Here is a 25,146-nt window from a genome sequence, read left to right as displayed (position 1 = left end):
TAATCAAAATTTTGTTTATAAATTTCATGAGTCAACATTAAAATCCTAAAAAAAAATTAATTATATTAAAACGATATAATATTTTATAATAAATCAATTTATTTTTAGTAAAAATTCGTTTAACAGATATGTGTATGAGTATTTAGGTACCCATAAGATATGGGGATGAATACAAAAGTTGTTACCCACACGGATATGAAGATGGATAGGTACTATACCTACTCATTCCTACCCATTGTCATCCCTATCTTACACTATAAAAGCCTCAAAACCCCCCAAAAAAAAAAGTCATTTTCCGTCGACCCAAAACACTTCTTCCCCATTTCCATCTCCCCCATTTCCTCTCCCACAAAACCCCCAAAAAACAAAATTCAAAATCAAACCAAATCCCTAATCCCTTTCAATCGTGTTTTACATGCACGCTAAATTACAATAACCGCCATGACCGGAACAACAACAACATCACCGCCGCTACAATCACCAACGATCTCGCGTTCAATAACACAAACGGTTAACGGTTCACACAAGTTCTTGATCCAAGGCTATTCATTAGCGAAGGGAATGGGAGTTGGAAAACACATTGCTAGCGATGTATTTACCGTCGGAGGGTATCAGTGGGCGATCTACTTCTATCCTGACGGAAAGAATCCGGAAGATAATTCCGCTTATGTATCTGTTTTTATTGCGTTAGCGAGTGAAGGTACCGATGTTAGAGCGCTTTTTGAACTCACGCTTGTTGATCAAAGTGGACAAGGGAAACATAAGGTTCATAGTCATTTTGATCGATCTCTTGAGAGTGGTCCTTATACTCTTAAGTATAAGGGTAGCATGTGGTAGGGTTTTGTTGATTTTGATTCTTTCGTTTTTTTTAATGTGATTTGAAATTTTGAATGTTTTTGGTTTTAATTTGTATCTGAATTGTGAATTTTGTTGTTTGAATTTGATGTGAATTTTGTTGTTTGAATTTGATGTGAATTTTGTTTTTTATATGCATGTGATGAAGTAATGAATGATTGAAATCGGTAATTGTTGTTGTCATTTAAAGTAATTTGCTATATTAGTATTCTTATTACTTGTTTAAGAGACCGGTTTATGTCATTTTGTTGTTAACTATGCTTGATTATTTGATAGTTAGCTCATCAAAAACATTATATAGGTGAGTTTATTTTATTTTTAAACATGCAAAATTAGTAAGTAGTTGTAAATGTTAGTATTTTTTCGCCTTCATCAGGATTTGAACGCTAGTCCTTTAACTTCTTAACTTCGTTAACTCTTAGCTCAACCCAGTTAAGCTACGCCCTCCCCCCCGTTATATAGGTGAATTAGGAGGATTGTTCTTAGTTATGTTTATGGTGTATATGACAGATAACTATATTATTATCTGATACATGGAAAAAAGCCTCTATCTTAATTACCCCTTTCAATGAATCTTAGCTACCGGTTTAGTCTATGCAGTTGTGTGTGTGTGCCTGTGTGTGGATACATTGGTTTACCAATGAATGCCTCTTATTGTTTCTATTTTTATAAAATCAAAGACAATGCGTGTTTTTTAAGAAATTGGGGAAGAGGTAAATTATTAGTACGTACTATTAATTAAGTGGCATTGATAGTCATTTTATAACTGGCCCCATGGGCTGTGGATGTGGGTTGTTGAACTCTGCCCTTGAGGTTATAAGATCAAACTCTTTCCACCGACACCTCATGGACAAGGACAATGCATGTTAAAAAGCAGTATGAATGTACAATGTTGTGTTGAGATTTGTGAATATTGATCTTTTTGTTCTTGTAGGGGGTACAAGCGGTTTTTCAGACGGACTTTGCTTGAAAGCTCTGATTTCCTCAAGAATGACTGCTTGAAAATCAACTGTACTGTTGGAGTCGTAATTTCTGCTACTGATTGTCCACAACTCAACTCTATTCACGTCCCAGAATCTGACATTGGATCGCACTTTGGCACACTATTGGACAATATGGAAGGTTCAGATGTTACTTTTGATGTGGCTGGGGAGAAGTTTCCTGGTCATAAGTTGGTGTTGGCTGCGAGATCCCCAGAATTTCGATCTAAATTTTTTAATGCTATGGATACGGAGGACAAACAGGAGTTTGTTGTGACAGATCTAGAACCAAAGGTTTTTAAGGTAAAAACTGTTTATCTCTTTGTTTCTTTTTACTCCCTTTCACTATCTTCTGTCCTTGGTAGCGTTAAGCACAGTTAGGAGCTACTCTCTGTTATTATGTGCCTTTTCTGCTGCTTATATTAGATTTTTCTTTTCTTGATAAGAAAGTATTCTGTAGGGGTTAAGAGGGAAAGTACAACTAGGGAAGATAGATGTCCTGATTTTTCTCTTACTTTTACAGGCTATGCTGCATTTTATCTACAGGGATACCCTGACAGAAGAGGCGGATGCGGTTTCATCAACAACATCTAGTGAATTTCCAGTTTCTGAGACATTGATAGCAAAATTGTTAGCTGCAGCAGACAAGTATGGCTTGGAGAGGCTTAGACTGATGTGCGAGTCTCGTCTTTGCAAGGATATTAGTGTGAATTCTGTCACCCACATTTTAACCTTGGCTGACCATTGCCATGCCACAGAGTTAAAAGCTGTTTGCCTAAATTTTGCTGCTCAAAATCTAGCAGGTATAGTAATCACTTGTTTTTCCTTAGTTGGATTGAGCAACCGTGTTAACATTAACACTGATGTTTACCTTACAACACTTGTTACTGAAAAGTGACTAAAAATAGAAAAGAAAAATGCGTTCAGCTACAAACTTCCTTTGCCAGTTAAACACAGTTGTTTGACATACATCAGTAGGTGTCGAGTAGAAAAGGTAGATTATATATTCTAAAATATAACTTACTATACTAAAACATAAAGACAATTCAGTACGATTTTACATTTTGGGGATTTTTGCTCTCAACTTCCCCATCTAACTAGTTACGGAATTCCTGGCATAGCAAATTCCACGGAGGGTTTCCCCAGAGTCTGCTAGGGGTTACTATTTCATATACGTCAAATGTTAACTAGTAGGAATAAAAGATAGTAGAGATAATAATGCCATGGCAATGCCATTAAACACCGGAATATTGAAAATAATCAAGAAAAAACTGAATTGGAAAAGAAAAGAAAAATAGAAAAGAAAAATGCGTTCAGCTACAAACTTCCTTTGCTAGTTAAACACAGTTGTTTGACATACATCAGTAGGTGTCGAGCAATATTTGTTTAGGATTTAATTGTGTAAAAACCTTGCATTATAAGTAACTATATGATGCCACATGTTCAAAAGGCAGTCAAATCTTCAAAGCTCTTGCTGGAAGTGAAAGACGTTAGTTACTAATTACTATAACAATACATTGCTTAATCTCGTTCTTATTTACTGAAGATGGAAAAAATCTTACATTGGCAGCGGATGAAATTTAGTGTTATTTAGTATAGCTGAAACTTCATGTGTTTCAAATGTGCCGTTTTTCTCTCTCTGATAGGTTTTGTTCTCTTCCACTCTAATTATGTGAAATGCTGTTGGATGGTTTTGTTGTCTTTGTCCTTTTATTTTTTGACAGTTTCTCAATCTGCCCCCCTATATGCTCAAATCTGTCAACATACACCACTGGAAGCATACTTTTGGTAAACCCCCAATGTTTTAGGGGGAAAGATTGAGAAACATTTTTTTTTAACCTTTTCAACCTGCATGTGTGACATTATTCTTGATAAGACAGTATGGCATTATTTGATACATATAGTCGACCCCACTTAGTGTGAAACAATTTTTGGTGTTGTTTTTTGTTTACCTTGAATGCATTTTGAAACATTTAGACCCACATAATCTCCACCCTCTTCCCTCCTTTTGTTATTTTCTTTCCACCACTTTCTTTTTTATTGCTTCCTTTTCTCTTCTCAATTATCCATGTCTTTTTTTTCTATTTTTTTTTTGAGAAAGTCCATGTCTTTTCTTATATCTATTAATGTCACCTGAATAGTTAACACAAATGATTTTGTACTTTGACGGGCATTCAAAGAGGTCAGCCCATTGTTGAGGCGTTTGTATTTGTTTTTCTCTTTCTTTTGTGTTGAAATTTTAGATATAGATTGGTGCCATCTTTTCACCCCCTGTTCTAAATCCATGTTTTAAATCATGCTGTATTAAAACTTTGGGCATAGAAAACTATTTTAGTTTACTTTCAGCTATCCATACAAATGCTTGATAAGATGGTTCTTTTTGTTTGGACTTGTTGCAGCTGTCATGAGGTCGGATGGGTTTGAGTCTATGAAAGAAAAATGCCCATGGCTACAGTCAGAGATGTTGAAGACAATTGCTGGCTGTGAGGGTGATAGTTGCAGTACAGGGGACAAATCTCAGAGTGTATGGGCCCAACTCTCAGATGGTGGTGAACAAAATGGCAGGAGAGTCAGACAGAGACTTTGATATCCATTGTCGCATTGGTATCTCTGATTCTTTTGTAAATGAATGTGATAATGTCGAAAAAATGGGGGATAGAAAAGCCAAAGGAGAGGGAAAATCCTTTTCTAGCCAACTTTTCCATGTTCCAATGGAAAGTTCTTTAGAAAAACAGGTAGACTAGACGCTATGCAGGTTTATGTAGATGTCTCTGTTGTGTGTATGTTTGGTTAGTGCAGAGTAGCTATTGAAAATGAGCTCATCTGCAGTATACTTTTGGAGAGGATCCAAGTCCATACATATTTTGCAACAGGATGTCATCGTTGCCAGACCTTATGTCTCCATCTGCTTTGTCCCAAAATATGTTGTTCAAACCTTCATGTTTGTAGAACTAGGTTCAATAGGATGGCTGTTATACCTTGTACAAAATATTCATTTGGTAACATTGTTTGTTTCATTAAACCTCGTAAAAAGTGTTAATGTTAGATGGTCTATCTTGAATTGACTTTTACATTACTACCTTGTTTTTTTCCTTTATTTACATCAAGAGCAAAGGTCTAAGACAAGTATTGCTTTGTTGAAAGACAACAGAATAGATGAATTGGTTTCTGCAAACAGATTGGTTGCGTACAGTTTGTTCTTTTGTCCACAGAAATGGAGATGAATTATGTCTCATATTTTCTGCTATCAGGAATTTTTGCATTCATGCGGTCGGGTAAAGTAACACATTTGAGAATGATGAACACCATTGAGACAAAAAAATATGATGTCTGGCAACATTAATCTTAGTATGGCAGAGATTGCTTCGGCTGTCACTTGTGAATTACTATTGATTGCCGATAGTTTCCTTTATAATAATAATTGGTGATTGATACAGATACAGATACTGAATAAGTAAAAAATCCTGCATGATGAAATTAGACTTCAAATGTTCCATGGGACCAAAACTAGTGGTACAAGTTGTTTCTTTTTTATAAGCTAAAAGTTAAGCAAAATTTATATACTACCTTTTCAAAGTCATGAATTGCTCAGACGTTGAATATTTCACTTAAAGTAATAAAAGCAAGTTGTGTTTCCCTAAAAGTTGAGCAAAATTTATATACTACCATTTAATAGTTTTTTACCTTATAAAACAGTGTAATAGTGAATTTTTATCTCAACTCTCTTCGAGCTTTCATTTCATTCAATCTCCAAATTCAATCAATTAAAAAGTTAAAATCAAATAGTCAAATTTTAAAACATACATAAGCAGGTGTGGTTTTAGCAATTCATAGACAAATAATCAAATATTCTTCTATTTTACTCCATCCGCAATTTTGGTCTTTTTGATATCCTTATTGCCATTTTTCTTTGTCCACCATTGAAATTGAATTCCAAATCTGAGGATATCATCTATATGCTACATGAATATCTCTCTATTAATATACTATATCATATCTAAACCGTTCAATTGGGTCTGTTTGAATGACTTATTTTTGAGTTTATGCGAAATAATTTATACAAATAAGTAAATTTTTATGTATTATTATAGGCTTTTTTTGGGAATTTATTATAGGCTTTTTAAGGTAATAGTTTATAAAAATACAATTTTTGTTAGTGAAAACTTATGAATTAACATAAAACTTTATTTATTTGCATACGCTCAAAATAAGTCAAATTCAAGCCGGCCCTATAAGTAACAAGAGTCGAGTTGGAAGATGTTAAACTTCCACAACAAGCTGAACCGAGATTAAATTTTAATTGAAAAATGTATAAATATTTACTTTTTGACTTCTCAAACAAGATTATTGGAGAGAGCCTATAAAAAAATTGTTCAATCATAAGCGGTACTATATTCCTATTTATGTATTTATTTATATATTTGTATAACATATTATTATATAAAAAAAATTGTATAATATAGTGGATACGTGGACATGTCTTTTGTCAAAGAAAGAAAAAAAAGTGGACATGCCTAGTCAATTCGGTTACTTGTATCCCAAGTATTTAGGACATGTTTTTTTGTTGATACAACGTTTGGACACTATTTATTAAGCACCACTTACAACTTAGAAGCTATTAAAACAGAAACTAACTCAAAAAATGGTTGCCATGGAGATGTGTGACCATTGTTGCATGTTTCGTCAAACTATAGCTCATTTATGCGACGGTGTATATTTCAGGTGATGTAATAATTATATTATTTCTTTTTTCTTCAACTACTATTTTCATTAATCGAAAATGATTGCCGATCATGACGATATTGTTAGACTAAACGTATTCATCTGGATTTGAATTTGGATCCCACCGTATAATTGTGAGTTTCATATTTATTGCTTCGTCTAAAAAAAAAGATGATTTTCGGTCATTCTTTGTGGAAATATATTTATAACATATTAAACAATCAAAGTGAGTAAGGAAAATTTTATGTTCTCATGAGATTTTCAATGATTTGATTACAGCTGTTGTATCGATTGTGGGAAGGTTCTAAGTGAGTCTACAAGTTTGAAGACAGATATAAGTGATGTAATCATGGAGACAAGAAGAAAGACCATTGGTGTGAAAAAAACTAAAAAGAAAATAACATGTAAGTAATCTATCTTTTGATCAATTCTTCCCTTTTTTTTTTTTGTCTATTTAAGCTCTTTTGGTTTTGAATCTGAAATATATTGGGTTTTATTGCAATTAGTTGAAAGTCTGTATATTATATTGTATCCGGCATCATCGGCACATATAATTACATTTAATTATTTGTTCTTTTTTAAGTATTCTTTATATTTGAGATGTCTTGTTTCTGTATCAGTACAATAGAAATTGAAGGCTAGCTGTGTCAAAGAAAAAGGAAAATTGAAGGCTTGATCTTTGTTTATGTGCCAATTCATATCTCATCAAGAGAACTTATTTAGTCTATTCTACTATATGATTTATAAGTATAAAAAAAAATGATGTACCAAAAAAAAAAGTATAAAAAATGTAAACATGCTATAGGGGAAATCTTTGATACGTTGCACTACTTTGTGCTTTTGCATGTACATATGTGGTCATATTATATAATATATAAGTCCTTTTGGATTAACTTATTTTTAAGCTTATGTAAACAACTTATGCGATATAAATTAGGTTTTATGCTAATCCAAACTTAAAATAAGCTAAACTGTTTGCATAAAAATTGCATAAACTGTTTGCATAAGCTCAAAAATAAGCTAATCCAAACGGCCCATATTCTTCATATTTGAGTATATTTTGTAATTTAGTTCAATTCATCTCAGATATTCATCTTTAATTCATTTTTTATGTTCAAGCCATTTTTTCATTTGATCAATTAAATAGTTTAATTGACATTGTATTGTATCGACACTCTTTGCAGGACACGAGCACCCATTTCTTGATAAATGATATCTACTATATTGGAGAAGCATAGTTCTTGTGGCTTTCATTTGATTTAGATTTGCTTGACATTATTTAGAGTGGTGATTGTTCCTAAACTATTTTCAATAAGTAGTTTCAACTTGTAATACTACTCTTAATAACTATTCTTTGGTGTAATAATCAATTATTCTACTCTTAATTATGTTTTCATGATACAAGTCTACCTTCAATTTTATAAACCAATGGTGAATACTACCAAGAAATCTAATTAGTAATTACTCTTTGAGCCAATTGTCTATCAATTCACTAGTGTGTCTTGCTGGTGTCATTGTGAAATAGCTTTTTAGTTTCGTTTTGTTTGGTGTTTTTGTTCGCTTGAATATTGTTATATAACATGTTACCAACTAAAGACAACTTTGTGAAGCGCGAAATGCTTCATTTAGGCTCATTATTGTGTATCGATGATTGTGGAGTTTCAGAAACCTCCAATCACTTGTTTCTTGGTTGTGATTATTCTCGCGTTCTTTGGTGTAAAGTTCTTTCCTAGTTAGGTATTTCTTGTCCTTTATCGACTGTAATGTTTGACCATGATTTTGCAATTTTGCAATATGCCTATCTGTTTAGTAAAGATGTAAAGCTTAGTGTTCAAATGACATGGTTAACATGTTGTTGCCACATTTGGAAGGAAAGAAATGACAAGGTCTTCTCTCATAAAGTGGTATCGGTTGATGTTTGCTTGATAAAGTCAAAATCTTGCTTGGTGGTCACGGATCTAGAAATCAATCACACGGGGGGCCGAATTTCTTTTTTAACAATAAATAATAGAGCTAAATATATTTTTTATCCTTATAAAATAACGAGTTTTTATGTTTAGTCATATTAAATTTTAACTTAAAATATCCTTTAAAATATTGCAGTTTGTTAAGAATAGTCCCCATTTTAAAATATTGTTACAAATAATTGATACTTTTAGTCCTCAAAATAGTCCTATAAAATACAAATATGGATTAAAAGTAAATTTTTTGAAGGACAAAACTTAAAAACTCATAATTTTATAAAGACTAAAAATATATTTAACTCAAAATTATTAAATAAAATCACAATAATTTATTTAAGAGGTATCATTAGCAACTATATGTATGTGGGAGAGGGGGGTTTAAGCCCCTGCTTGCCCCTCTTCAGTCCGTCCCTGTTGGTGGTGGTTGAAGATTCAGAAGAAGGACTTTAGATTTGATTTTAATATGTGGTGGTGTTACCGTTGACTTATTTAGGGGGTGAAAATTGATAAGAGTGGTGTATTATTTTTTTTTACTTTTTAGATGTGATACGTGATAAGTGCCCAATTTTAGTTTTAATGTTTGATAAATATGAGCACTTACCAATACTTTTATGAAGAAATCTTGATTAAAACCCCTTTTGGTGTAAATATAAACATTAAATCAAAGAGGAATTGATCCCAAGGCATTTTTGTTAGGAATGGCTAGAAAAGCAGGTTTTGAAGCCTTCGCTTAGCGAAGCCATAGCGAGCTACAGCGAACTAAACCAGTGGACAAAGGGTCCATGGCGAGCTTCAGCGAGATTCAGCGAACAGAACAGCAAACTCAACGTTCGCTCAACGAAGGATAGCGAGAGTTGGCGAGCACAACCCGGGAGGAAGGGTCTGTTAGCGAGAGATAGCGAGCATCGGCGAACAAAGTGATGAGTCAAGCCTTTTGCTACGTGTCAAGAAACCCCTTGCTTAAGTAACTAGTTCGCTCAGCGAACATCATTTCGCTTAGCGAACTCCTCTGTCCTGAAAGTCTATAAATAGAGCTCAGAAGCCATTTTCTTATATATAGTTTTTTGTAATAGTTCAGAGATACAAGTAATATTAGTTTTAAGAGTTCTTGAAGGTGGATTCATCATTATACTTGAGAAATCAAGAGATGTTCTTCATCCCTTTTTCTTGTAAGTTTACTTTGATCATGTCTAGCTAAATTCCTTTGTTGTTGGGATTAGATGTAGTTATTTTGTGAACATGTAGTCAATTTAATCTTAATATATGTGTTTTCTTTATCAATCATTATAAGTGTTATCTTGTTTTAATTGTCTATTTCTAAAAAGATTTGAACAACATAGACATATATTGTTTGAATCAAGAGTAAAAGATAATCACTTATTAAACTTCAATATTTAGACATAGATGTTGAGTTTAGTAATCACTTCAAATATCAGATCTTAATGCTATTATGTCAATTAATGATTCGAGGCATCGAACGTTGGTAGATATAATAGATTTCACGGCGTAATCCGGATACGGATACGTTCGATGTGTGATATGTGATAATAATGATTGGTAAATGAAATATATATAGTGAGGTTGATTGATACATGCTAACGAGATAATGAATCTAGTTCCGACAACCTTTTATTATCCAAAAGTTTATCACGCACTTTTATCGCAATTTTATGTTACGAAACCAAATCAAAACAAACCCGCACTTAGAATCATGGAATTTGTGTATGTACAATTAATATCACACTAGTCCCTGTGGATACGATATAACGAAAATACTTGCTTTTGTACTTTCATCAAATGGCGCCGTTGCCGGGGACTGGCGTTTGATATTAGTTGTTTAAACGCAATTTCTATCGTTTTAAGCAATTTTGTACTTTTTAAATTTCAGTTACTATTCGTTCTCTTTTGTGCACGCTAACTTGTCTGGTTAGATTGTCGTCCTGTTTATGCGAGGAAAGATTTCTGCAGAAAATTTACTTTTTGATCCAGAAATCGAAAGAACAGCTCGAAGGAATAACAGTCAAAGAAAGAAAAGGAAACAATTAGCCAAACAAAAGAGGCTGCAAGAAGAAAATTCTGCTTCTATTTCTTCAACATCCTCAATTTCCGTAGAGATGGCTGACGATCCGCCACGTAACGAAGGTGGAGGTGCCGGTATAAGGCCATGTCACAATAGTCCGCGGAGGCTTGCTCATCTTACAAGGCCTCCCAGAGGTGCAAGACAAACGGAGATGAAAACCGGACTCTTGCAATTGTTATATGCTAACCCTTTTACAGGTTTGTCACATGAAGATCCTTACAACCATTTGGTCAAATTCTATGAAATTGCCGGTTCACTTGGTGCTCCTGAAGCGGAGGAGGAAGCGGTGTTCATGAGAATGTTTCCGCATTCATTGATAGGAAAGGCCAAAGATTGGTACCTTGATTTACCAGCTCAAGTCATGACAAATTGGAATACCTTGGAAGAGAAGTTTCTTGATCGGTTCTTTCCACATCATAAATTCATGGAGTCAAAGACATCAATTGCGGTGTTTTCTCAAGGCTCCAATGAGACTCTATGTGAAGCATGGGATCGATACAAAGCAATGCTGCGTAAATGCCCTAATCATGGATTTGATGAACTAACCCAAATTCATATTTTTAGAAATGGTCTTTTGCAGGATTCAAAGCTCCTTTTAGATGCAACAGCAGGTGGTTCTCTCTTATCATTAAGTGCTGCAGATGCTACGACTATCATTGAGAAAATGTCACTTAGTGATCGACAAAGTGAACGCAGCAAAACTCAAAGGAAGCCTGGGATTCTTGAACTTGATCCGTCAGATGCTGTATTGGCTCAAAATAAACTTCTTACCAACACAGTGGAGGAGTTATCCAAACAAATGTCAAAATTGATGACTCTTCAAGAAGGATCGGGGAAAGCAAAGCAAGTAGCATCATGTGAATTATGCACCGGAAATCATCCAACTGGTCATTGTCCTCCATCTCATGAAGAGGTAAACTTCATGGCAAATCAACAAAGACAAAGTCAGTATCCGAATAATGCTGGCTATCAAAGGGGAAACAACTCAAACTATGGTCAAGGTTGGAGACAAGATGGTGGCTCAGCAAATAGGCAAAGACAATATGAAAGCTACAGTCAACCACCGGTACAACAAACTCAAAATTCAAATTTGGATGAAGCTTTGAGATCATTCATAGAGATGCAGACCAAACAGAATCAACAACAAAATGTGATGAATCAACAACAAAATCAGTTTGTGCAAGAAACTCAAGTCTACCAAAGAGGCAATGATGCGGTGTTAAGAAATCTCGAGACTCAAATTGGTCAAATAGCAAAAGAAATGGCCAATAACAAAAATCAAGGAGGATCATTTGCAGCCAACACCGAACCGAATCCAAAAGAACAATGCAAGTCAATTACAACAAGAAGCGGTAAGGAAGTTGGCAAGGGAATAGGTGATAATTTGAGGAAGGAAGAGGAGGTTATGAGACGAGCAGATGAAGAGGAGGAAGGAGAAAGTGAGAATGAAGCAGAAAAGAATAAAAAGGAAGATTTAGTTGAAAAAGAAAAAAATGAAAAAACAGAAAAAAATAAAAAAAATGCAGAAAAGGGAGAGAAGGAGGTTGAAGTGAGAAAAGAAAAGAATAGTTTACCTCAACATCTGCCATATCCACATGCTCCATCAAAGAAGGATAAAGAAAGGCAGTATGCAAGGTTTATGGATATCTTTAAAAGATTGCAAATCAACATTCCATTTTCCGAAGCCTTGGAGCATATGCCAACATATGCAAAATTCATGAAAGAAATCCTTACCAAGAAGAGAAGGTACAATGATGATGAAGTTATTCAACTTGATGCAAGTTGTAGTGCCATTATTCAACGAACTCTTCCGACTAAAGAAAAAGATCCGGGGAGAGTCACGTTGCCGGTTACCATTGGTAATGTGAATGTTGGAAAAGCCCTTATTGATTTAGGGTCAAGCATCAATCTTATTCCTTTATCGGTGATTAAACGGGTTGGTGGTCTTGACATCACACGTACAAGAATGACATTGCAACTTGCTGATAAATCCATCACTCGTCCGTCGGGAATGGCTGAAGATGTTCTTGTAAAAGTTGATAAGTTTATGTTCCCTATAGACTTTGTGGTGATGGACATTGAAGAGGATGATGATGTCCCGTTAATTCTTGGAAGGCCATTCATGAAAACAGCTCGTATGATGATTGATATTGATGACTGGGTGATGAAAGTTCGAGTTCAAGATGAGGAGGTTAGTTTTAATTTGTGGGAAGCTATGAAGCATCCACATGAGAAAGATATGTGCTTCAAACTTGATGCAACTGAAGAAGCCATATTAGATGTGAGGAAACAAGCACATCAACCTTCATCACTCGAACAAGCCCTAACTGAAAGTTTTGAAGCACTTGATCCTGAGAAAGAAGAAGAAGTTGAGAGTTTTCTGAAGCAGCTGGATGCTTTGAAGGAAGTAACTCCTTTAGAAGCAAAGATTGAAGAGCTTAAGAATGAAGAAAGACCGGGTGAAGTGAAGCTTGAGTTGAAAACATTACCATCTCATCTCAAGTATGCATTCCTTGAAGAAGAAGAAAAGAAGCCGGTGATCATTAGCAACTCATTGTCAGCTGATGAAGAAAAAAGCTTGATTCAAATTCTAAAAGAAAACAAAGAAGCAATCGGGTGGTCTTTATCCGATCTCAAAGGTATTAGTCCATCTTATTGTATGCATAATATTATGATGGAAGATGATTACAAACCTGTTGCTCAGCCTCAACGTCGATTGAATCCAACAATGAAGGAGGTTGTAAGAAAAGAAGTGGTAAAGTTACTTGAAGCTGGTATGATCTATCCGATTTCCGACAGTACTTGGGTTAGTCCAGTCCAGGTGGTTCCAAAGAAAGGAGGGATGACAGTGATTGCGAATGACAAAAATGAATTAATTCCATCAAGAACCGTCACCGGGTGGCGGATGTGTATAGATTACCGGAGACTCAACAAAGCAACCAGAAAAGATCATTTTCCATTACCATTTATGGATCAAATGCTTGAGAGATTATCCGGTCAGAAGTTCTATTGCTTTCTAGATGGATATTCGGGGTACAATCAGATTTCAGTCAACCCCGAAGATCATGAAAAAACAGCTTTCACATGTCCTTTCGGTGTTTTTGCTTATAGAAGAATGCCTTTCGGATTGTGCAATGCACCGGCAACATTTCAACGGTGTATGCAAGCAATTTTTTCTGATTTGATAGAGAAATGCATCGAAGTATTCATGGATGATTTCTCCGTGTTCGGTCCATCTTTCCAACATTGCTTGAAAAATTTGGACACCGTACTGAAGCGGTGTGTTGAAACAAACCTGGTTCTTAATTGGGAGAAGTGTCATTTTATGGTGACCGAAGGCATTGTTCTTGGTCACAAGATCTCTTCCAAAGGTATTGAGGTGGATAGAGCAAAGGTGGAGGTCATTGAAAAGCTTCCTCCTCCGGTAAATGTCAAAGGAATCAGAAGTTTTCTAGGTCATGCCGGTTTCTACCGAAGATTCATCAAGGATTTCTCAAAAATTGCCAAACCATTAAGCAATTTGCTTAATAAAGGTACGTCTTTTACATTTGATGATGAATGTTTAATTGCTTTTACTGAATTGAAAGAAAGATTGGTGACTGCACCCATAATCATAGCACCCGATTGGAAACTCGAATTTGAATTGATGTGTGACGCTAGTGATTATGCAGTTGGTGCAGTCCTTGGACAAAGAAAGAACAAAATTTTTCATGCTATACACTATGCAAGCAAAGTATTAAATGATGCACAAGTTAACTATGCAACAACCGAGAAAGAATTGCTTGCTATAGTGTATGCATTTGAGAAATTTCGTTCTTATTTGATTGGTTCAAAAATTGTTGTGTATACTGACCATGCAGCTATCAAGTATCTGATTACAAAAGCTGATTCTAAGCCGAGACTCATTCGGTGGATGCTTTTATTACAAGAGTTTGATCTTGAGATAAAAGATAAAAAGGGAACAGAAAACTTGGTAGCTGATCACTTATCAAGACTTGTAAACAATGAGGTAACCAAACATGAACGTGAGGTTCTTGAAGAATTCCCCGATGAAAAACTGCTTATGGTGCAAGAAAGGCCATGGTTTGCTGATATGGCTAATTTCAAAGCATCCGGATTAATACCGGATGATTTCAATTGGCACCAAAAGAAAAAGTTCCTCCGTGAAGCAAATCAATATGTTTGGGATGATCCTTATCTGTTTAAAATTGGAGCTGACAACCTGTTGAGGAGATGTGTTACCAAAGAGGAAGCCACAAGCATCATGTGGCATTGCCATAATTCACCATATGGAGGACACTATAATGGAGAAAGAACTGCTGCAAAAGTTTTGCAGTCAGGGTTCTTTTGGCCGAGTTTGTTCAAAGACACTTATGAACATGCTCGGAGTTGTGATAACTGTCAAAGAATTGGTGGAATTTCAAGGCGCAATGAAATGCCACTTCAAAACATGCATGTTGTTGAAGTATTTGATTGTTGGGGCATTGACTTTGTCGGGCCATTTCCTTCATCATTTTCAAATGAATATATCTTGGTAGCAGTTGATTATGTGTCAAAGTGGGTAGAAGCAGTTGCGTCACCAAAAGCCGATGGTAAAACGGTGATCAAATTTTTAAAGAAAAACATTTTCACTCGTTTTGGAACTCCCCGTGTGCTCATTAGTGATGGAGGCTCGCATTTTTGCAATTCACAATTAGCAAAAGCACTTGAACATTATGGAGTCAGGAACAAAGTTGCATCACCATACCATCCACAGACCAATGGACAAGCTGAAGTCTCAAACCGAGAAATAAAAAAGATTCTTGAGAAAACAGTGTCCGCTTCAAGAAAAGATTGGTCACTGAAGCTAGATGAAGCACTATGGGCATATCGGACAGCTTTCAAATCACCGATAGGCCTAACACCTTTTCAGATGGTTTATGGTAAGTCATGTCATCTTCCGGTGGAACTAGAGCATAAAGCCTATTGGGCTTTAAAATTTCTAAACTTTGATGAGAACCAATCCGGAGAGAAAAGAAAAATTCAGATGCAACAGTTGGAAGAAATGCGGCACCAAGCATATGAATCATCAAAGCTGTATAAAGAAAAGGTGAAGAGCTACCATGATAAGCGTCTTTTGAACAAAAGTTTCAGGCCAGGTCAAATGGTTTTACTTTTCAATTCAAGGTTGAAACTATTTCCGGGGAAGTTGAAATCAAAATGGTCCGGTCCGTTCAAAATACATGAGGTGAAGCCTTATGGTGCAGTCGTGTTAGAAGATCCAGCAACAAATGCAACCTGGACTGTGAATGGTCAAAGGTTGAAACTCTATTTTGGTGGTGAATTTGATCGTGTCACTACCAAAATCCCACTTTCCGATCCTTGAAGCTCCAAAAAGAACGTCAAGCTAATGACGTTAAACAAGCGCTTGTTGGGAGGCAACCCAATTTTGTAAGTAATTTAATGTTTTAGCATGCATAATATAATTTTGATGGTAGGAACATGTTTGGTGTAAGCTGTGCCAAAGGATTCAGCAGAATTTTTTTTCTGGTATGGTTCGCTCAGCGAACATTATATTCGCTCAGCGAACTCTGCGAATCCTGAACTTCAATTTTAAACGGACAGCTGGCCCAAAATGTTTCCACCTCACCACCCACTACCACAAACACGGTTTTCAAAACATTCCAAACCCTAAAACAACATTCTCCTCCATCTTATCCTCTCATTTCACTCCAAACCTCTTATTTCCAACTTCTTCTTTCACAAAAATTTCTCTTTACCCTCAAACAAGCACCCACTCATTCATTCATCACTTAGTGCATCCCATCTCTACATCACTACTCAGGTATGAAATCCTTTTCAACTCTTACTTTCATAAGTTTACAATTCAAATTGAAAAGTGATTATTTATGGTAGTTTTGCACAAGTTTCTTAGGAATAGGTTTGAATACATTTTAAATGTTAAGATTTGCATGAGTTTGGTTCCTTTTATAAGGTTTATGATGATTGAAATGATTAGAATGCTTAAAAATCCAGATCTAGTTGATTTACCATGTTTTCTGCAAAAACTGTGTTCGCAAACCTTCGCTTTGCCTTCGCTTAGCGAGCGCCTGCGACCCTGAAGAAAAATTTCATGTTTGATTTCGCAACGCCTTCGCTAAGCCAAGGTTTGCGAACCTAAATTTTTTTTAGGCCAGCCTTCGCTGAGCGAACACCAGCAGATCCTGCAACAGTTTTCAATTTTTCTTTGATTGTGCCCTGTTATTATGTTATCTAATTAGATTTTATTTCAGGAAATGGCACCAAAGAAACCTTCAGCTGGTAAGAAACAGAAAACCATCGCAAGTTCTTCCCACCAAACCGAAGATTTGGACATGAATCGTTTCAAAGGGCAAGAACAATTTGATCGGTTTAGGGCTCTGGAAAAGAGAAAAATTTTGAGTGAAAGGATCTTTGACATCTTTGAGCATGGAGATTATGAGAGGTTTGCGAGAATTGTGCAGCTCCGGGGTTGGGAAAAGATTGTCCACCCACCAACCACCTACAACCCCGTCATAGTAAGAGAGTTTTATGCTAATGCTCTCCCAGAAGCTGACGAACCTTTCTCCTACACCACCATGGTTCGTGGTCGCACCATCCGATTCGACCGCGATGCTATCAATGCATACCTTGGCAACCCTTTCACATTGCCGCACAATGAAACACTGTGTGCGTACCAAAAACAACGGAATCGTGGAACTTGGGATGTTCCATTAATGAGGAGTAAGCTGCTTCGACCAAACACCGATTTTGTCTTCAATGCGACTCAAACACCTTTGAGGGCAATGAGAGAGGACATGAAAACTTTCACTGTACTGCTGTTTAATCTGGTCTTGTACAACATCCAACCTAATTCCCACCCTTCAGATGCCACCATGAACATCCTCGGCCTCATCCATTACATTAATGAGGATTTGGAAATAGATGTGGCAGGAATAATTTCTAGGTGGATGAAAGAAGTTGTTCTAAGTGGTCACTCGGATAGGGCGCTTAAGTCTAGCAAGGTTAAAAGCAAAAGTCCTTTAGTTTTCCCATGTCTCATTATGGGGTTGTGCTCGGCCAACAGATTACATCTTCCTCAGATTGGGAATGAGGAAATTCCCACTATCAATGATGATTATGTTGACCGCTACTGCAAGCCGAAGAGGAGAAGGGCACGACAACCACCGCCACCACCACCTCAGCCACCTACTCAACCAGCCACCTCCGGATTCTCTGATCAAAATTTGTACAATTTCTTTACTCATTTATATGATCAAAATGATGCAGGATATAGAGCCATGAGTGCCATGCAGCAATCCTTCTACAATCAGCACACAGGGCAGTCGGTGATGACACCGCAAGATTTTCAATCCTATGTTGCATGGCCTGAGGACAGACCTACTTTCATTGGAGGAGGGATGGCACCAAATGCTGATGCTGGTGAAGAAGCTGGTATGGAAGATGATGATGAAGAAGATGACGGTGAGGGTGATGCAAGCATGGCGGGAGAGGAGGATGAAGAAGAAGCAGATTCAGATGATGACTGAAAGCTCACCAAAATGAGTGAAAATTTACAAGCTTTCAGTCATTTATTTCTTTTACTAGTTGGTTTATTTAAGTTGTTTTTATTGTGAACAAATTTAAATTGTGTTTTATGTGGTTTTGTTAAGTTTTTGTATCATGAACATGTGGTGTGGTACCTGACAATGTTTGAGACAATGTCTTTTGGAAGTTTTTAAGTTTAATGTTTAAATATTTGGTGATAAGTTTTTAAGTAGTGTGAATATTGTAAATAGCTTTTTGCAAACAAGCTCACATGATTAGGAAAAATCTGAAGTTAGGTTTGTGGTAAATCAATGATCAAGCATGTTGAATATGTTTTGTGAAACTTCATGTCAAAACTTCTTGATTAGTCCTTGAAATAAGCTTAGGAACCCAACATGGTTTTGAAATGTGTTGATTGTTCTAAGATAATTTTCAATGTTTTTGTTGAACATGATTGAAGCTTGTGTTATCAACCTAGCCGGGTGAGAATGTGTGAACTTTCCATTGTTTACATAAATTTTTGAGAGCCAGCAATATTGTGTGTTCATTTGATTTTAACTTAATCTTGCTGTCACTAATGTGTTTGATATTGTGGATATGATCAAGGCCCTGTTTCTTTTTGAGTGATAACTACTTGGCCAAACTTAACCTACCTTGTGAGATAGTGATCTTTTGTGTCCCCTGTTGAGCCTTAAAAATTTTGAAAATTGTTTGTTTTATAAACCCTGAAACCAAAAGAATGGAAAAACAACTACTCTACCCTTGTCTTAGGATAGGAGAGCAATTGTATTTCAATTAGGGTCATGTTAAAGATTCAAGTTGGGGAGAAGTAGGTTACAAATGTCATAAAAATAAATTGGAAAAGTAGTGGATTGGGTGATTGAAAAGAAAAAAATGTTGAAAATAAAAAGATTGACACAAAAAGAAAGAAAAAGAAAAAACTGTGAAAAAGAAAGTGTCATTGTAAAGAAAGAAAAGAATCACCAATGAAATAGGGGAGAAAGAAAAGAAAGGGAGTAAATGAATGTGAAATTTTAAGATGAATTGTCTGTAAGTTTTGTATTGCTCTCTTATTCTTGAGGCCTTTTGAAATCCAAAGAAAAACAATGATTTTTTGTAAGCCCAGCCCCGTTACAAGCTTAATAAAGTCCTTAGTGATCCACAATTGACGACATGTTTTGTGACATTGCTCTGATAAATGTTTGAATTGAATTGTTGCATACACTTTGTTTGGATTGAGTGAAACACTTACCTTTGAGTGATATATTGGTGAGAAATTTTTGATAACACTTGAGTCTTGATTGTTTGATGAAAATGTGGAGAATTTTGCTTAGACATAGCAATCAATTCATGATCATGCTTTGTTCTTTTGAATGTTTTAAGGAATAGTCTTGAGTAGGCATTGTTTTACTCATGCTTAAGAAAAGAAATTTCAAAAACTTTGATTGATTACAAACCTTTCCTGAGATTTAAAATTTTGAGCTTGTTGAAATATTACCTTTTGTTTGAGGACAAACAAAGTCCTAAGTTGGGGAGATTTGATAAGTGCCCAATTTTAGTTTTAATGTTTGATAAATATGAGCACTTACCAATACTTTTATGAAGAAATCTTGATTAAAACCCCTTTTGGTGTAAATATAAACATTAAATCAAAGAGGAATTGATCCCAAGGCATTTTTGTTAGGAATGGCTAGAAAAGCAGGTTTTGAAGCCTTCGCTTAGCGAAGCCATAGCGAGCTACAGCGAACTAAACCAGTGGACAAAGGGTCCATGGCGAGCTTCAGCGAGATTCAGCGAACAGAACAGCAAACTCAACGTTCGCTCAGCGAAGGATAGCGAGAGTTGGCGAGCACAACCCGGGAGGAAGGGTCTGTTAGCGAGAGATAGCGAGCATCGGCGAACAAAGTGATGAGTCAAGCCTTTTGCTACGTGTCAAGAAACCCCTTGCTTAAGTAACTAGTTCGCTCAGCGAACGTCATTTCGCTTAGCGAACTCCTCTGTCCTGAAAGTCTATAAATAGAGCTCAGAAGCCATTTTCTTATATATAGTTTTTTGTAATAGTTCAGAGATACAAGTAATATTAGTTTTAAGAGTTCTTGAAGGTGGATTCATCATTATACTTGAGAAATCAAGAGATGTTCTTCATCCCTTTTTCTTGTAAGTTTACTTTGATCATGTCTAGCTAAATTCCTTTGTTGTTGGGATTAGATGTAGTTATTTTGTGAACATGTAGTCAATTTAATCTTAATATATGTGTTTTCTTTATCAATCATTATAAGTGTTATCTTGTTTTAATTGTCTATTTCTAAAAAGATTTGAACAACATAGACATATATTGTTTGAATCAAGAGTAAAAGATAATCACTTATTAAACTTCAATATTTAGACATAGATGTTGAGTTTAGTAATCACTTCAAATATCAGATCTTAATGCTATTATGTCAATTAATGATTCGAGGCATCGAACGTTGGTAGATATAATAGATTTCACGGCGTAATCCGGATACGGATACGTTCGATGTGTGATATGTGATAATAATGATTGGTAAATGAAATATATATAGTGAGGTTGATTGATACATGCTAACGAGATAATGAATCTAGTTCCGACAACCTTTTATTATCCAAAAGTTTATCACGCACTTTTATCGCAATTTTATGTTACGAAACCAAATCAAAACAAACCCGCACTTAGAATCATGGAATTTGTGTATGTACAATTAATATCACACTAGTCCCTGTGGATACGATATAACGAAAATACTTGCTTTTGTACTTTCATCAATACGCTTTTGTAAATTTCTTTTCTTGTTAGGTATATCTCATGCTTAACTGTTTTTTTTTCTTTCACCACCAGTTTAATCTGGTTCGGGGTCAGTTATGACATCAAGTAGTTCCAGCACCCTCTCGATCGCAATTACGGAGGATTGAATCGTGATTCTTCCTACCAAATTCTGCGTCGATCATCATTGAACCAACTAAAAATTGATTATGCTTAACTATTTTTAATATATTCATTTGGATTCTCAAAGGAAAAACATTAAATACTTTATAAAAAACATAATTCACTTGATATATAAGAGGCAAGTTTAAACCCATAGATCTCTCTTCTTCTTTTTTCATACAACCCCATAAATCTCTCTCTTTATTCATCTTAAAATTCAATTCGACCAAAAAAAAAAAACTTTAACAACAATCATATACATCTCTTATATTCTAAGCTTATTCCGATAAACTAACCCTAAACCTAATCATTTTCCCTTTCTTTTTATTGCAGTTTTATATTAAAAAAATTAATTTGTCTATCGTGGGAATCGAACGTGCATCCATCAACAACAAATGTATCCCATTTTATAATGAAGTATTTCGTAATATATCATATAATCGAACCCTGAAATATATTGTTTATGCGAAATAACTTATACAAATAAGTAAATTTTTATGTATTATTAGAGGCTTTTTAAGGTAATAGTTTATAAAAATACAATTTTTGTTAGTGAAAACTTATGAATCAACATAAAACTTTATTTATTTGCATATATACGCTCAAAATAAGTCAAATTCAAGCAGGCCCTATAAGTAACAAGAGTCGAGTTGGAAGATGTTAAACTTCCACAACAAGCTGAACCGAGATTAAATTTTAATTGAAAAATGTATAAATATTTACTTTTTGACTTCTCAAACAAGATTATTGGAGAGAGCCTATAAAAAAATTGTTCAATCATAAGCGGTACTATATTCCTATTTATGTATTTATTTATATATTTGTATAACATATTATTATATAAAAAAAATTGTATAATATAGTGGATACGTGGACATGTCTTTTGTCAAAGAAAGAAAAAAAAGTGGACATGCCTAGTCAATTCGGTTACTTGTATCCCAAGTATTTAGGACATGTTTTTTTGTTGATACAACGTTTGGACACTATTTATTAAGCACCACTTACAACTTAGAAGCTATTAAAACAGAAACTAACTCAAAAAATGGTTGCCATGGAGATGTGTGACCATTGTTGCATGTTTCGTCAAACTATAGCTCATTTATGCGACGGTGTATATTTCAGGTGATGTAATAATTATATTATTTCTTTTTTCTTCAACTACTATTTTCATTAATCGAAAATGATTGCCGATCATGACGATATTGTTAGACTAAACGTATTCATCTGGATTTGAATTTGGATCCCACCGTATAATTGTGAGTTTCATATTTATTGCTTCGTCTAAAAAAAAAGATGATTTTCGGTCATTCTTTGTGGAAATATATTTATAACATATTAAACAATCAAAGTGAGTAAGGAAAATTTTATGTTCTCATGAGATTTTCAATGATTTGATTACAGCTGTTGTATCGATTGTGGGAAGGTTCTAAGTGAGTCTACAAGTTTGAAGACAGATATAAGTGATGTAATCATGGAGACAAGAAGAAAGACCATTGGTGTGAAAAAAACTAAAAAGAAAATAACATGTAAGTAATCTATCTTTTGATCAATTCTTCCCTTTTTTTTTTTTGTCTATTTAAGCTCTTTTGGTTTTGAATCTGAAATATATTGGGTTTTATTGCAATTAGTTGAAAGTCTGTATATTATATTGTATCCGGCATCATCGGCACATATAATTACATTTAATTATTTGTTCTTTTTTAAGTATTCTTTATATTTGAGATGTCTTGTTTCTGTATCAGTACAATAGAAATTGAAGGCTAGCTGTGTCAAAGAAAAAGGAAAATTGAAGGCTTGATCTTTGTTTATGTGCCAATTCATATCTCATCAAGAGAACTTATTTAGTCTATTCTACTATATGATTTATAAGTATAAAAAAAAATGATGTACCAAAAAAAAAAGTATAAAAAATGTAAACATGCTATAGGGGAAATCTTTGATACGTTGCACTACTTTGTGCTTTTGCATGTACATATGTGGTCATATTATATAATATATAAGTCCTTTTGGATTAACTTATTTTTAAGCTTATGTAAACAACTTATGCGATATAAATTAGGTTTTATGCTAATCCAAACTTAAAATAAGCTAAACTGTTTGCATAAAAATTGCATAAACTGTTTGCATAAGCTCAAAAATAAGCTAATCCAAACGGCCCATATTCTTCATATTTGAGTATATTTTGTAATTTAGTTCAATTCATCTCAGATATTCATCTTTAATTCATTTTTTATGTTCAAGCCATTTTTTCATTTGATCAATTAAATAGTTTAATTGACATTGTATTGTATCGACACTCTTTGCAGGACACGAGCACCCATTTCTTGATAAATGATATCTACTATATTGGAGAAGCATAGTTCTTGTGGCTTTCATTTGATTTAGATTTGCTTGACATTATTTAGAGTGGTGATTGTTCCTAAACTATTTTCAATAAGTAGTTTCAACTTGTAATACTACTCTTAATAACTATTCTTTGGTGTAATAATCAATTATTCTACTCTTAATTATGTTTTCATGATACAAGTCTACCTTCAATTTTATAAACCAATGGTGAATACTACCAAGAAATCTAATTAGTAATTACTCTTTGAGCCAATTGTCTATCAATTCACTAGTGTGTCTTGCTGGTGTCATTGTGAAATAGCTTTTTAGTTTCGTTTTGTTTGGTGTTTTTGTTCGCTTGAATATTGTTATATAACATGTTACCAACTAAAGACAACTTTGTGAAGCGCGAAATGCTTCATTTAGGCTCATTATTGTGTATCGATGATTGTGGAGTTTCAGAAACCTCCAATCACTTGTTTCTTGGTTGTGATTATTCTCGCGTTCTTTGGTGTAAAGTTCTTTCCTAGTTAGGTATTTCTTGTCCTTTATCGACTGTAATGTTTGACCATGATTTTGCAATTTTGCAATATGCCTATCTGTTTAGTAAAGATGTAAAGCTTAGTGTTCAAATGACATGGTTAACATGTTGTTGCCACATTTGGAAGGAAAGAAATGACAAGGTCTTCTCTCATAAAGTGGTATCGGTTGATGTTTGCTTGATAAAGTCAAAATCTTGCTTGGTGGTCAGGGACGGATCTAGAAATCAATCATACGGGGGGTCGAATTTCTTTTTTAACAATAAATAATAGAGCTAAATATATTTTTTATCCTTATAAAATAACGAGTTTTTATGTTTAGTCATATTAAATTTTAACTTAAAATATCCTTTAAAATATTGCAGTTTGTTAAGAATAGTCCCGATTTTGAAATATTCTTACAAATAATTGATACTTTTAGTCCTCAAAATAGTCCTATAAAATACAAATATGGATTAAAAGTAAATTTTTTGAAGGACAAAACTTAAAAACTCATAATTTTATAAAGACTAAAAATATATTTAACTCAAAATTATTAAATAAAATCACAATAATTTATTTAAGAGGTATCATTAGCAACTATATGTATGTGGGAGGGGGGGGGGGTTTGAAGCCCCTGCTTGCCCCCCTTCAGTCCGTCCCTGTTGGTGGTGGTTGAAGATTCAGAAGAAGGACTTTAGATTTGATTTTAATATGTGGTGGTGTTACCGTTGACTTATTTAGGGGGTGAAAATTGATAAGAGTGGTGTATTATTTTTTTTACTTTTTAGATGTGATACGCTTTTGTAAATTTCTTTTCTTGTTAGGTATATCTCATGCTTAACTGTTTTTTTTTCTTTCACCACCAGTTTAATCTGGTTCGGGGTCAGTTATGACATCAAGTAGTTCCAGCACCCTCTCGATCGCAATTACGGGGGATTGAATCGTGATTCTTCCTACCAAATTCTGCGTCGATCATCATTGAACCAACTAAAAATTGATTATGCTTAACTATTTTTAATATATTCATTTGGATTCTCAAAGAAAAAACATTAAATACTTTATAAAAAACATAATTCACTTGATATATAAGAGGCAAGTTTAAACCCATAGATCTCTCTTCTTCTTTTTTCATACAACCCCATAAATCTCTCTTTATTCATCTTAAAATTCAATTCGACCAAAAAAAAAAAACTTTAACAACAACCATATA

General features: G+C 34.6%; 1 protein-coding gene and 2 long non-coding RNA genes across 3 annotated transcripts; all 3 read left to right on the top strand.

Moving 5' to 3' along the window:
- The first annotated feature begins 284 nt into the window (after positions 1-284).
- LOC123923744 (BTB/POZ and MATH domain-containing protein 4-like) lies at positions 285-4,906 on the top strand. Its single transcript, XM_045976467.1, has 4 exons — positions 285-833; positions 1,790-2,138; positions 2,359-2,638; positions 4,235-4,906. Exons 1-4 carry the CDS (start codon positions 442-444, stop codon positions 4,420-4,422), a joined length of 1,209 nt encoding a protein of 402 aa, XP_045832423.1. The 5' UTR covers positions 285-441; the 3' UTR covers positions 4,423-4,906.
- Positions 4,907-6,430: 1,524 nt separating this feature from the next.
- On the top strand, positions 6,431-8,009 carry LOC123881527. The gene is made up of 3 exons (XR_006799500.1): positions 6,431-6,557; positions 6,837-6,961; positions 7,742-8,009. It is a non-coding gene; the product is annotated as an uncharacterized LOC123881527 (long non-coding RNA).
- A 14,076-nt stretch (positions 8,010-22,085) lies between these two features.
- On the top strand, positions 22,086-23,664 carry LOC123881520. Its single transcript, XR_006799499.1, has 3 exons — positions 22,086-22,212; positions 22,492-22,616; positions 23,397-23,664. It is a non-coding gene; the product is annotated as an uncharacterized LOC123881520 (long non-coding RNA).
- Positions 23,665-25,146: the final 1,482 nt, after the last annotated feature.

This window comes from Trifolium pratense, linkage group LG4 (assembly GCF_020283565.1).
Source record: "Trifolium pratense cultivar HEN17-A07 linkage group LG4, ARS_RC_1.1, whole genome shotgun sequence".
Classification (NCBI taxonomy): Eukaryota; Viridiplantae; Streptophyta; class Magnoliopsida; order Fabales; family Fabaceae; genus Trifolium; species Trifolium pratense.
This window is presented reverse-complemented; position numbering and strand designations above follow the sequence as displayed.

Bases quoted from the DNA above. Each gene is read 5' to 3' on its own strand.
- LOC123923744 (XM_045976467.1), top strand. From the start codon at position 442: ATGACCGGAACAACAACAACATCACCGCCGCTACAATCACCAACGATC. The intron at 2,139-2,358 runs GTAAAAACTGTT...TTACTTTTACAG, and splicing joins TAGAACCAAAGGTTTTTAAG to GCTATGCTGCATTTTATCTA. The intron at 2,639-4,234 runs GTATAGTAATCA...GACTTGTTGCAG, and splicing joins TGCTGCTCAAAATCTAGCAG to CTGTCATGAGGTCGGATGGG.